Genomic DNA, 12,362 nt, shown 5'->3' with positions numbered 1-12,362 from the left:
GCCCCCCAGCAGACCGTCCTCCCCTAATACAGGATGGAGAAGCACCGGCAAACCCACTCACCCACCGGCCAGAATTTCCAATAGCGCAGGCAACGATGCCCGGCAGGACAAGGCAGGAACCCCGTCCTCGCTAGGGAGCAACAGACGCACCTCTGCTAGGTGATGCAGGCCCCCCTGGAGAAGCCCCGCGGCTCGTGCCCACGCAGGGAACCAGCGGGCGCTTCCGCAGAGCAGGCTCCCAAAAAGGGTATGTTTGCATTCACATCACTGCACAGCCTCTAAGGAACCTCATACTGACCCCTGGCTGTCACACCTGGCCCGGCGCACAAGCAACGACGGCGGGTACGAGCAGCACCTGGAGGCGAGGGGAAGTACACCTGGGGAGGAGAAAGGTGCTGGGGCGGGGAGGGGGACACACCTCACTTGGGGCAGGGGAGCTGGTGCAGAGGGGTGGCGCCCCTGGGGAGAAGCCACACCCGGGAGGTGGAAGGAACAGGGAGGTGGGAGACGCATCTCACCTGGACAGGTTGGCACATGGGGGTATGGCGCTCCTGGGGGGGGAAGCGCAAACGGGGCGGGGGGGAGATGCACTCCCGGGGGAGGCGCGTCGAGAGGGGGTTGGCTCTCACCTCGCCCGGGGTGCACAGCCAGTTCCGCATAACCACGACCCACACCCAGACGGCGCGGGGCTGACGATGCTGACTCACCGTCCACCGCGCCGCCGCCGCCGCCGATTCAAACGCAGCCCGCGCCCCGCCCGCCCCGCGTCAGTCCCGCCCCCGGTGACGTAAGCCTTAGATCCGCCCCGCCCACCCGCGCCGGCCCCGCCCCGGTGACGCAACCTTTCGACCCGCCCCCGGTGACGTAACCCTGAGACGAGCCCCGTCCACCTGTGCCGGCCCTGCCCCCGGTGACGCAACCCTTCGACGGCTCCGGCCCCGCCCCCGCGGCACCTGTCCGGGAGGCGCCCTATGTGTGGGCCCCCGGCGGGGCGCGCACCCCCTGGCAGCGGCACCTGCCCTCCGGCCTCTCGGCGCCTCGAGGCAGCGTGCCCAAAGCCCAGGTCCAGGTGCACGCAGGGGCTTCGCCCCGCAGGGCCGCTTTTGTTCAGGTAAACGGTCTTCGCTCGTTCGCCCGGGGCTGACACGCTCAAGTGTCAACACGCACACCAGGACCACGCCATGGCCCGGGGCCAGGCCAGGGTCAGGATGAACACGCCCTGACCCCTGCCGTCGAGGTCACTGAGAGCCAGCTGCCCACTCGCGACAATGAGCTCCCAGGCGACTACTTCAACAGTCACTATTTTAATCTGAAGCTTGCTCATACACGTGGAAGGCAAAGGACACGAAATCTGCCAAATGGCCCTGAAATGACTCCACTAAATCCACTAACTGCACACTGACTGAGTCTGGGAACAGCACCTGATTACTCCGGGTTGCTCATTCTCGGGCCGCAGTGAATCTGAGCCCCACTATGCTGTACACGGAGGCGGCACCCAGTCTACAGCTGTGGGCCTCGGTAGGTAGGGCAGGCTCTTTCCGAGCCTGCGGGTCCCCAGCAGCAGAAAGGCGGCTGGCTAGGGCCCTCCTGGGGACAGAGGGCGGCTCTGAGGAGTCCTAATGGGGCCCGTGCTACTGGGATATGACAACGCATGATCTCGGGAGAAAACAGGAGGGTCTCCCGATAGCAGGAGCACGTGACTTTAACAGCAGCGGCCACATAAACGTACTATCTGTAAACAAGCAATGGTGATCCCGAAAAGACATTCACCTCTTCACCCCTTCACCTCTGGGTAGCTGGTTCAAGGAACACTTAGGTGAGTCAGAGAAGGACCTGCAAAATGCTCCGAGACGCACGCGAACAGGCTGAGGACCCCGACGGAAGGATGACAGCTGGGGACACTGGAAACATGCAGGTGCACTCCAGAGCTGATGCACGGGCCGCAAGGCCGCTTTCAAAGCACAGGTGCACCCAGCTCTATCTGTTCCTTCGGGGAACCCATTTAGGGCAGGGACTTCATTTCCTAATTACTTTTCTAGGATGCTCCAATGTTACTATTACTACCTTTAAACTGGGGGAAATAACCTTTACTTTAAAAAACTCTCTTTTATGGGGCGCCTGGGTGGCACAGCGGTTAAGCGTCTGCCTTCGGCTCGGGGCATGATCCCGGTGTTGTGGGATCGAGCCCCGCATCGGGCTCCTCCGCTGGGAGCCTGCTTCTTCCTCTCCCACTCCCCCTGCTTGTGTTCCCTCTCTCGCTGGCTGTCTCTATCTCTGTCAAATAAATAAATAAAATCTTAAAAAAAAAAAACCTCTCTTTTACACATAAAACGCCAAAAAATAAAATCAAAAACATCGTTCATACCAATGGCTTTCCGGCTCATTTCCAGGTGGAAACAAAGGTGTCCAGTGCCGACCTGCCCCTGCCGGACCAGATCTCCTGTCTCTAACCACACGTGTAAGGCAGCCAAGCGCCTCAGGCTGACATTCTCTAGGGGAGCCACTTAGAGACACACAATACAGACTGTGCTTCTGAATAACTAACCACCCAGCCCCTGAGTGCAGCAGGGGACCTGCTCAGTGGCCAGACTGCTCCTGGCTGCCTCCAGCTGCGCCTTTCAGCCTCCAGGTCTCCGCCGGTGCATGCGAGTCAGGGCTGAGTTTTCGAGCCCACTGGCCACGTCCAGTCCACATAAAACCAGAGACCTCTGTGGTTCAAGAGGAACGCCTCATTCACCCCCAATTCCAGGTCAACCTAAAATACACGTGTGTTTGTTTTTGCTTAAAAGAAAACAAAGATACTACGTATGAAAGAGGTAAGGCTTGAACAAACGCCCCTGGGGTAAGGCAGAGCCTGGGGGAGAGCCGGCTGGCAGTCTTCACTCCCACACGGACAGGATTTCCACAAAGGCCCAGAGCACGGAAGTGGGGGTCATTAGTTTGTGCCTGGCAAGGAAAGAAGGTCGGGGCTCGGAAAAAGCCAGTGGGGGGGGGTGCCCCTTCCCTCCAGCTTCCCTCCCCAGAGGGCGGGGCCTGCTCGATCCCAGAGAGTTCTTCGGCAGAGGAAACAGCTCCACAGTGGAGCCCATGCAGGAACGCCAGGGCTGTGCGGGAAGACACACCCGGCCACAGAAGGTCTCGCGCTTCTAGAAGAGTGACCCTTTGAAGCAGCTCCTCAGAATGAGCACGAGGGTGGGAAGGCCAGGCTGCACCAGCAGCGCAGAGGTCACCCCAGGAGTCGGCCGTGACTCCGGAGCAGGACGGCCCACGCCTGCGCTCGCGTCAGCAGGGGGACCCACAGTGGCTCTATGGCCCTTTCAAGTCCAGGATTTGCCCTCTATTCGGCTGTTGGAAAGATACCGTCTCCTCCCTCCCCTGGGCTGGTGCCACCTCCAACTTACGTCTCGGCCACGGCCCCCATGGCTGGCAGCATGACCGGGGGGCATGAGTTTTAGGGGGTGGAAAACAACGTGCAAACACTCCTTGGCCGTCAGCCACGGACGTTCATCTCTGGGTAGGAACATACCGTCTTGGGGCTGGCCACCTGGCCAGCTCTGGTGTCCAAGTGGAGCCCCGACACAGGGGTCTTTGCAGTCCCCCCGAGTCCCCAGGAGAGAAGGAGGAAAAGAAGGAGTGTGCCCCAGCGCCCCGAGCACAAGGACGGACCGTGCTGGAGCTACTGGGCCGGAGTGGCTTCCCTGTCCTGCCCACGACCACACCGTCCTGGCCAGCCCTGGGACAGAGAACATGCAAAGAGCCGTGAACAGAGCCCTTGCTGAGTCTCCCTCTACCGGGACAGAGCTGGGGGCTCGGGTCAGCCTGGCAGTGTGGGCCCTCTGCAGCTTCAGCCACACGTGGGACCACCCAGATGTGGCCTTAGGGGCTGGGGGCCTGCACAGCAGAGCAAGGTCGCCCCCTCCAGCTCCACGCGCCTCCCCTACCCGGTGCTTTCAGGACAGCCCACTCCCTCGGACAGGGCTCCAATCACATGGGTCATCAGTCCCCAAACCCTCAAGGACTCCCGGCAGTAAGGGCCCCTCAGCCGTACCACTGCCTTCGGCGGGCCTCATCCCCACACCCCTCCACTCTTGTCTTAGGGCCAGGTGGCTGCAGCCTGGGGGAGGGCGGGGGTTTCTAGATCACAGGCAATACAGCCACGTGACGGATGATCCCCCCCACACACACACACACGTGCCTTTTCTACAACAAACAGATTATTCCTGAAAAGATACAACATGAGTGCGGAGAAGTTGGGAGACGAGAGGAAGTTGGAGACCTACCTGGGGCGGGCTCGGCAGCACCACCGGGGGGCTCGAGCGGGTGGGCGCGGGCCGGGAGGGTGGGCAGGGCGGTCGGGGAGGAGCTGCCGGAGCCGGCGCTGGACGCCAGGCTGGACGCCACGCTGGAACCCACGCTGGGGGCGAGCGGGTGAGCCACTGTGGACACTGACAGGTGGTTCTGTGCAAAGAGACACACACGAGGTGAGTAGATGCGCGCGGAGAACAGCAACGTGACAGCTCGGTGACGGGAAGCCACGGTGGGGGGGGGCGTGGAGCGGAGAGAAGCATGCAGAGTCACGGACGGGATGGTGGGCTAACTTCTATCCTCAAAGCAGAATATAAAAAAGTTCGACTCTTCCAAATACTCCACGGGGGCTTTAAATGCCTAGTTGGTTACGATAACCAGGACAGGGTCACTAGCTCCAGTCACCCAGGGATGGGCACAAATGCATCTAGAAATGTCCTATTTAGTGAGCTTTTCTGCAGAAATGGTTTTTAAGAGCAGACACATGGCGGTAAACAAAAAATCCACCAGAAGGGATCAGCAGAGAACCAACACCGCTTCTGAAAACAGAAAACTGACGGCAAGATCTCGTAACCCGAGAAAGGCAAAACGCACGGGGCAACGCACAGGAGCTTCATTCGGCAGCTCACAGATCAGAACCAGCACAGTCCTGGAGGACGGCCGGCAGTATGGACGGCACACTAATGACCCACAGGACAGGCTGCAAGCCAGGGCTCGGGGCTAGAGCGCGCCCCCGTCACCGCACAGTCGGGACCCAGAAGCCACACCGCAGGGAAATGTGTGACGTCTGGTTTTTGCTTCAACACGAGAAAAGTCAGCTTTGGGCAGGGGCTACACCACCACTCGAGGGGGACGGCTTTCCTGGTCTGTCGGCTTAAGTGAAGCTTTCCACGATAATAAGAATGAATATGTGTTTCGTGAGAGAGGGAGAGACATCCAGCACTGGACAGTTTCTCCGAGTGAGCGTTTCCCGGATGGCTGGCTCTGCTCCAGACGGGCCCCCGGCGCAGACGTCTGCCGCGAGCGCCCAGGACGCTGGGACCCAACGCTGCTGCGTGTGCGTGGCCGTTTACACGAGCCCGGACTGCACAAGTCTGCAAAGCGAGGTCCCCCGGTGCTCCCGGGGCTCAGGCTCAGAGGTGGGCCCGCTGCTTCCACACCTGGGGGGGGTGGTTCACAGGCTGCCTGCTCCATCCCCTGCTCTGTCCCCCCGCCGGGCTGCGTGCCATCCCCAGCTGAGGCAGGAAGGCGGTGCAGACACCTCACAGTCCACCCCACACTCTGAGCCAGGCCGGGAGTCATTGGCCAGAGGCACCTGCTATGGCTTCACCCACCCAAAAAGTCGTAGTGCAGGGAGACATACCCCTCAAAGACCTCAGGTGACGCTTCATCCTGAAACCTAAGGACACCCTCACTGGTGTCTCCCCTGAGGCTACAGGGAGGGAGGGCCTGGTGCTGGCGGTTAGTCAGGTGCCAGAGGCAAGGAAGGGGTCCCCAGAGGGCTGCTGGGCTGGCCTCCAGCCACGTTCAAACTGGGGGTCCCAGGGAAATGCTGGGAGCCACTCCACTGACCTGGCGATCCCTGGGGCTGGCTTTCCAATCTTCCCACTGGGCACTTGCTGTCCCTGGAGCCTGGCTTAGGGACGGGACAAAGAGCGTCTCTGGGCGCGGTGGGCCCGCGCGACGTCCCTGGGGTGGCCTGCATGCCGGCAAAGCCTCTCCCGGGGTGTCCGGGCTGGCGGGTGCCGGGGTCCCCCCGTGCACCGGCTGTGTCCTTGCCAACGCTTCGAGCTTCAGATTCTTAACGAACATCTTACCATTTTCCTCTCTTTGAAACATCACAAAATAAGTTGCATTTTTACTTTCAGCTCCTTTCTGATTTCAAAGCCGCTGAGACTAGAGAACCTACACGAGTTGTTCTGGACCCTCCAGAGAGTCCTGTGAGGGCGGCCTCGGGTGGGCGCCAAGGCGACCAGGGCAGGGGGGGGACCTGGCGCGTTGCCCGCTTAAGAATTAGGAATAAAGACCATAGCACAGACCTGCGACGAAACGATGTGCTCGCCCAAGAGGGGGCGCATCGGCTGCCACACGGCACCCCCAGGCCTTCCGAGCGCGGACGGTGAAGGACAAAGCCCAGTGTTCTGAGTGCTGAGAGCAGTGGTGGCAGGTGCTAGTCAAGGACCCGTGTCCTCATGAAAAGGCGACATGTGCAGACGGACCCGGACGCAGGGGAGAGCACCGGGAGAGACAGAGAGTCCGGCCAGCTACCGGCCGAGGACAGGGGCCTTGGAGGGGCTGCCCCTGCGGGCGCCGGGAGCACAACTTCCGGACCGCGAGGGCGTCCGTGGCTGAAGCAGCCCTGTAGGCAGGGCTCTGTTCGGGCAGCCCCAGGACACATGCAGACGGGCCACGATGGGCACCCCTTGCTCTCCACGGGGAAATATAGGGAGGTTTTGGGTTTGTTGTTTCCAAAGTGCATCACCAGTATTTTTTGAACATGGAAACAAAAGACCGTGGAACAGGTCGGTTTAGAGGAAGGTAATGACGCCACAAACGGACAACGGCCGGATGGCTCTGGGCCAAGAGGGACGGCATGTGAGCACCAGCCGCCGGGGCCGCCCCCCACAGTACCTGCTTGCCGTCCTGCTCGCCGGCCCTGTGGCTGCCCTCCGCAGGGGACTCTCGCCGCTTCGCCTGCAACAGAAGAAAGCAGCAGCGGTGGACTCCAAACATACCCACGCCTAAGCCTCGCTCACAGCGAGAAGATGCCGAGTCTGCAAGTCTCAGAGAACAGCACAGGTGTTCAAGCCGCTACCCTCCACCAGGTCTGAATTCGTCTCTCACACCTGCTCACTGACCTCTGACCTCCGGTGCACGTGAGGGAGGGTGGGAGCTCTGCGCCGTGCCCCCCCCCCCCGCCCCCAAGCCCCCGGGGGGTCAGGCCCAAGCCTGAAGCAAAGGGTTATTCCACTGAGCTCGCTGAAAGCCAGCGGGGGGCGAGGGGTAGGTTTCTCTGTGAAGGTGTGTCCCCCCCACAGCCACCACACACGCCAGCACTGCGTCCGCGGTACAGATCTCGCTCGGCAACCCCGACATCGCCTTTCCCCATGCATTCCTATCCCACAACCGACCGCCCTGGAAACAGGCTCCTTCCCCTTCATCGTCCACTTCCGCACGTTTCCTCTGCTACAAGGACATTAAGCCCCAGGTCCAACTGCTTCTTTGCGTCCTGCTTCCTCCCTGCGAAGCCTTTCCCACAGATAAGTCACAACCCTTTCCTCCCGCTTCTCTTTTATCAGCTTGATCTGCAGGGGCCCCAGAGCTGAACCCAAGAGGGTAGTGGGACACGTCTTCCCCCCACACATATAGAAATCCTGACTCTGAGGAACCACCGGCCAGGAACGCTGTGCCCAGTGAAGGCTCGCTCAGAGCTCAGGACCAGTAGCCCCCAGGGCAACATAAACACTAACACCACAGACCAAAATGTCCTTCAGAGCTAAGGAGTACCCTCATTTTCTGGACTCATTTTACAAGAAATGAACTCGTAGTAATGGCGGCTCAGGGCATCCTGACCTTTCTTCCTTTCTTCAGAAGAACCCAGAGCGGTCACCAGGGGCGGAGGAAGAGAAGGTGCCCATGCGAGCGCGGACCGAGGCCCCTTACTTCTACAGGCCACGGGCTCAACCCGGAGGTCATCCTGGTACTTCTGAGTCCCTTGCATCTGTCTCGTTTAGAAGTGACCTCCCACCCGCACAGCAGGGTGAGGGCCTCCGAAGTCAATGACCAGAGACCTGAGTTTCTATACTCCAGGCTAAGTGATACGGTGAGGAAAGAGGGTTATCCCGAAACCATTCTGCTTGCCTTCGGGACACAGGGCTCCCCGCGGGGGACCTCGCCCCTTCATCCAGGCCCCTCCCAGTTGCGGGGGCCTGCTCCACGCCACACTCTGACACCCGGTGTCGGCTGTCCCGATGCCAGGCCGGTTCCCACAGGCTCTGCCTGGGCTTCCAACCGACCGCTCTGAATCAGGGTGCCCACAACTCTCCTCGGGCTCGGCCACTTTCTAGAACAGCTCACAAGACTTTGGGAAGCACTTACTGGCACTTACTGATTTGTCATGTGACAAACGATAGGGCAAAGAATACAGACGCCAGGGACCGATCGGGAGAGGTCCAGAAGAGCCCCGAGCGCAGGCAGATGCCACCTTCCCAGCACAGAGATGCTACCAACCCCGCACTTTGGGGATTTTCATGGAGGCTCGTCCCATTAACTCCATCTCCAGCCCCTTCCCGGCCCCTGGACCACGTGGGGTGGTGCAGAAAGTTCCAAGCTTCTAACCGGGGCTCGGCCTTCCTAGTGACCGCCCCCGTCCAGGACCTACGAGGAGGCCCCACCCAGAGTCACCTGCTCAAAAGACTTACCACCCAGGAAACGACCACGGTTTTAGGAGCTGTGTCAGGAAGCGGGGTCAGAGCCCAATATACGCGTTTTCTATGATTTCGCAGGATCACTAGCACATGGTGAGCTCTGGGCAGACAGAGCCAGCCCACACTCGGGCCCCGAGGCAGGGAGCGTGCCGTGGAGATGCTACTCCCCTCCCCTGCCGATAAACACAGGATTCCAACCCCAGACAGAGTTCTGGAACCCAGGACCATGTCTACACACACGGAGACCCCCGGTGCTTCTCCTCAGGCGTGGTGCCCAAGGCGTGGACACGGTCAGGGCGGCAGCAGTCAGTCCGAGGGTGCACCAGAGGCCCGTGGTTTGCGTGCTGAGCCTCCGTCTACACAGGCTGTTCACAGTGCAAAGGAAATAGTGAGGGACACGCGCTATGCACAAGTCAAGATTTGGGTTCTGACGTCCGTCCTTACAAATGACGATACTTGGGAGTGAGGCAGACCGAGCTGTCTGAATGAGAAGCCTCCATGCACAGTGCCCACCCCGGCATGATCTCCTCGTCCAGACCTGGTGCCGTGGGGTGGCCAGGGGCTGGTGAGGCCGCTGCCCCCCGCCTGGCCATCCTGGAGGGGCCGCTGCAGCAGGAGACCTCAGGGAGGCAGAAGCAGGGCTCTCGCTGGGGCAGAAGCTGGCTCCAGCTGCCGGGCTGGCCGTGCCCCTGGGCTGCCACCAAGATCGTCCATGAGGGGGCCCAGAAGTCAGAGCCGACCCACGAGACAGCACTGGCTTGTCTCTTACTCTTCGTGGAGACGACTTCATGGGAGTGTAAGCTCTCCGAAGTGAAGGGCTCCATGGCGCTCAGCACGGGCACAAGGTCGTGTGACCACCAGCTCCACACAGTTCACACGTCCATCCCCCCGGAGCTCACCTGCGGCCCCGGCACCTGCTCTGCACCCTAGCGGGTTAACTTCTTAAATTGCATAATAATTTAAAAACCATAAAAGACGCCCTCACCAGACCACGTGTGTAGGCATGGGCATACTGTTCCAGCACCGCCCCCCAAGGGGCCCGGGGCTTCCGTCTGGCATGTTGCCTTCCCAGTACAACCCCTCACCAGGCTCCATTCAGCCCAGGCCCTCAGGGAGGCCAAGCCAGTGGCCCTCTGACCACCACCTAAGCCCACACCTGCCATGGTCCCCTGGGAGCCACCAAGGAGTGGAGAGAGGGAGGGTTTCCTGCTGTGCCCAGTGCCGGGCTAGGCTACTGGCTGGCTGGTGGTCCAGAACACTCCCCCGCTCGGTCAGCCAGGGGACGCCTGGCTGGGTGTGTGCAGACGGACTGGGCGTGAAGGGTCAGCGGCACAGGGACTGGGCCCTCACCAGGGCCGCACGGTGAGGGGAGCCTGTGTGCTGTTGGCACGGGGGCGCGAGAAGCAATCACGCTGGACCCCTGGTGCTTCTGAGCCAGGCCTGCGGGGACGCAGAGGCACACGACAGTTCTGGTCTTTGGGCTTTACCGTCTCAGGCTCAGACAGCCCACTGTGTGCTGACCCACCCGGCGTCCAGCCATGGCCAGGTCGCCTCTGGCCCGGGACACAGGGAGGCGCAGAACAGACTATGACTGGGCGTCTCACCGGCCGGGCTCCTCTCAAGTAAGTTCCGCCCAGGTTTTCCTCACCTTTCCCGTGTTACTCTTTTTGTAAAAAAAAAAAAAAAAAACCCCAAGCGGGAAGGTGGGCAGGTGGGGAAACACCTGTGTGCTGCCCGTTTCCTCACCCGGGGGCACTTTCCCGGCAGCCCTGACAACGGCCTCGTCCCATGGGAGGGGTGGCCCTCGCCCTCTTGCAAGCGTCCAGCAAGAGCAGGCAGAAGGAGCTGCATGGTCAGAGTGACGGGCGGCCGCGAGGTCTGAGCCCCCTCCGCACAGACACTAGGGTCCTGACCCGGCAGCGCCATCCGTTCCCTGACACAAGCGCCCCAAATCTCTCAGTGCCTGAAGCAAACCTGCAGCACCAGCCCGGGGCCCAGACCGCTGGGGCCGCCCTCCTGGCTGCTATCGAGGGACCTGCCCTGCCCGAAACCACCCCTCCCGCCACGGCTGGCTACCCGCCAGGAGTCCCACCTGGACTCGGGGCCCCTTCTGGACGCTCAGCCCGACACCGCGTTTCCTGCGTGGCCGACGTGTGTGTGTCAGGCACGGCTGGGTCAGCCCACCCAGGCCAGAAGCCGGCCAGGCTCTCATGGACTTCGAGAAGGAGCTGCCAACCCCACAGGCCGACTACGCACCCACATCACCCAGAGATCACATAAATCTGTGTCCTAAGCACTCGTGCCCTGGGGCACCCTCCTCAGGGTGCTGTCCACTTACGTGTGCGGGCTGGCCGCTGCTGGCCGCGGAGCTGCTGGCGGGGGTGGGGGCCAGGTCTCGGCAGCCCCAGCCATTGGCCATCCCGAGGCTCTCTGTCAAGAAAGGAAGGCAGAGGGCTTTGAACAACCATGGGCTGCAAACAGAGCTGTGTGCAGGGTGACCCGGTCCCAGGAGCCCCCACGCGAGGGAGGGAGGCTCGGAGACCACAGTCTTCCCAAGCGACGGGAGCAGGGAGGGGGCGGCTGCAGCGCCACAGGGAAGAGCGGGGTCTCTGGGCGCCAGTCCTCAAGGACTTGAGGGCGAGAAAAAGGAAATTTCAACAAGACCAGCCACCCTCCCGGTTACAATAACAAGCAGGAGAGAAAACTGGAGTTTGTGACGGCCGTCACTGAGCCAGAAACCTGGGCCCACAGGGCAGCGTGGCCTCTGACCAGGAGGCGGAGCCAGCCCAACGTGCCCCTGGGAGGGATGTCGGGTGCTGCCAGCTCCCCTCCTGCCCCAGACGCGGGGAGAGCCGGCGGGGGCCGCAGCGGCAGGCACCGGGCACTTACTGTCCGCATGGGCGAAGGCGCAGAAGGGGCCCCGCGGGCAGCAGCCGGTCTGCCGCATGTCGTTGCACCTGGTGGACTTGTAGATCTAGGACGCGGAGGTCAGACGACAAAATGAACACAAGTCAGAAACAAAACAGGGACGCCTGGGGGGGCTGGTTGGTGAAGCGTCCGGCTCCTGGTTTCGGCTCAGGTCATGATCTCAGGGTCGGGCTCCCCCCACGTGGCGGTTGGGAACGGGTTTCCGCGGGAAGCCAGGAGTCGCTGTGGCACAGCGCAGGGGATCCCCGCTCCAAATCTCGGCGAGGTCTCCTGAGAATGGGGTGCACACGTGGCCCTGTGCCCCACATGCCATGGTCCAGAATCCCCTCCCTTCCACAGAGCAGACCAGACTGTCCTTGAAATCACAGGCAAAGTCAACTGACCACTTGGCGTTTTCTGAAAGAGGTGCCCAATTCAGCGCTCGGTATACAGCAGGCACTCAAGAAAGGCCCATGACACGAACACATGCATGAGCTCCATGGCCAGCTGTGATCCACTCCCCTTGGTCAAAAATACTGTCACGGTACCAACAGCACTTGGTTTTGGCCACCAGCTCACCACGACCCTCAAGATCCCGCCAACCTTCCCCCACAAATGCCACTAACTCCCCTCTGCTCTTTGCCCTCCTTCCGTGGGGCTGCAAGGACCTTGGGCCAGGAGCAGCCCTCTGCCCACGCCCATCACCCGGCCTGGGCACTGACG

At 61.4% G+C, this 12,362-nt stretch overlaps 1 protein-coding gene across 6 annotated transcripts in view; it reads right to left on the bottom strand.

Moving 5' to 3' along the window:
- Positions 1 to 12,362, bottom strand: part of UNKL (unk like zinc finger) — a 43,515-nt gene that overhangs the window by 15,720 nt on the left and 15,433 nt on the right. For 4 of the 6 annotated variants that reach the window (XM_045784703.2, XM_045784704.2, XM_045784705.2 and 1 more), the window contains exons 7-10: positions 11,622 to 11,706; positions 11,071 to 11,162; positions 6,937 to 6,999; positions 4,281 to 4,458 (exon numbers count right to left, since the gene is read on the bottom strand). In XM_045784703.2, coding sequence (XP_045640659.1) covers positions 4,281 to 4,458; positions 6,937 to 6,999; positions 11,071 to 11,162; positions 11,622 to 11,706 — 418 coding nt within the window. Of the gene's footprint in view, positions 1 to 629; positions 768 to 4,280; positions 4,459 to 6,936; positions 7,000 to 11,070; positions 11,163 to 11,621; positions 11,707 to 12,362 lie in introns of those variants that run through there. The other 2 variants (XM_045784707.2, XM_087853838.1) reach the window with 2 other exon arrangements.

The sequence above is a fragment of the Ursus americanus genome, chromosome 2 (genome assembly GCF_024610735.1).
Source record: "Ursus americanus isolate L20-20 chromosome 2, mUrsAme1.1.p, whole genome shotgun sequence".
In the NCBI taxonomy this organism is placed as follows: Eukaryota; Metazoa; Chordata; class Mammalia; order Carnivora; family Ursidae; genus Ursus; species Ursus americanus.
The sequence above is the reverse complement of the archived record's forward strand: the minus strand, read 5'-3'. Positions and strand labels throughout refer to the sequence as shown.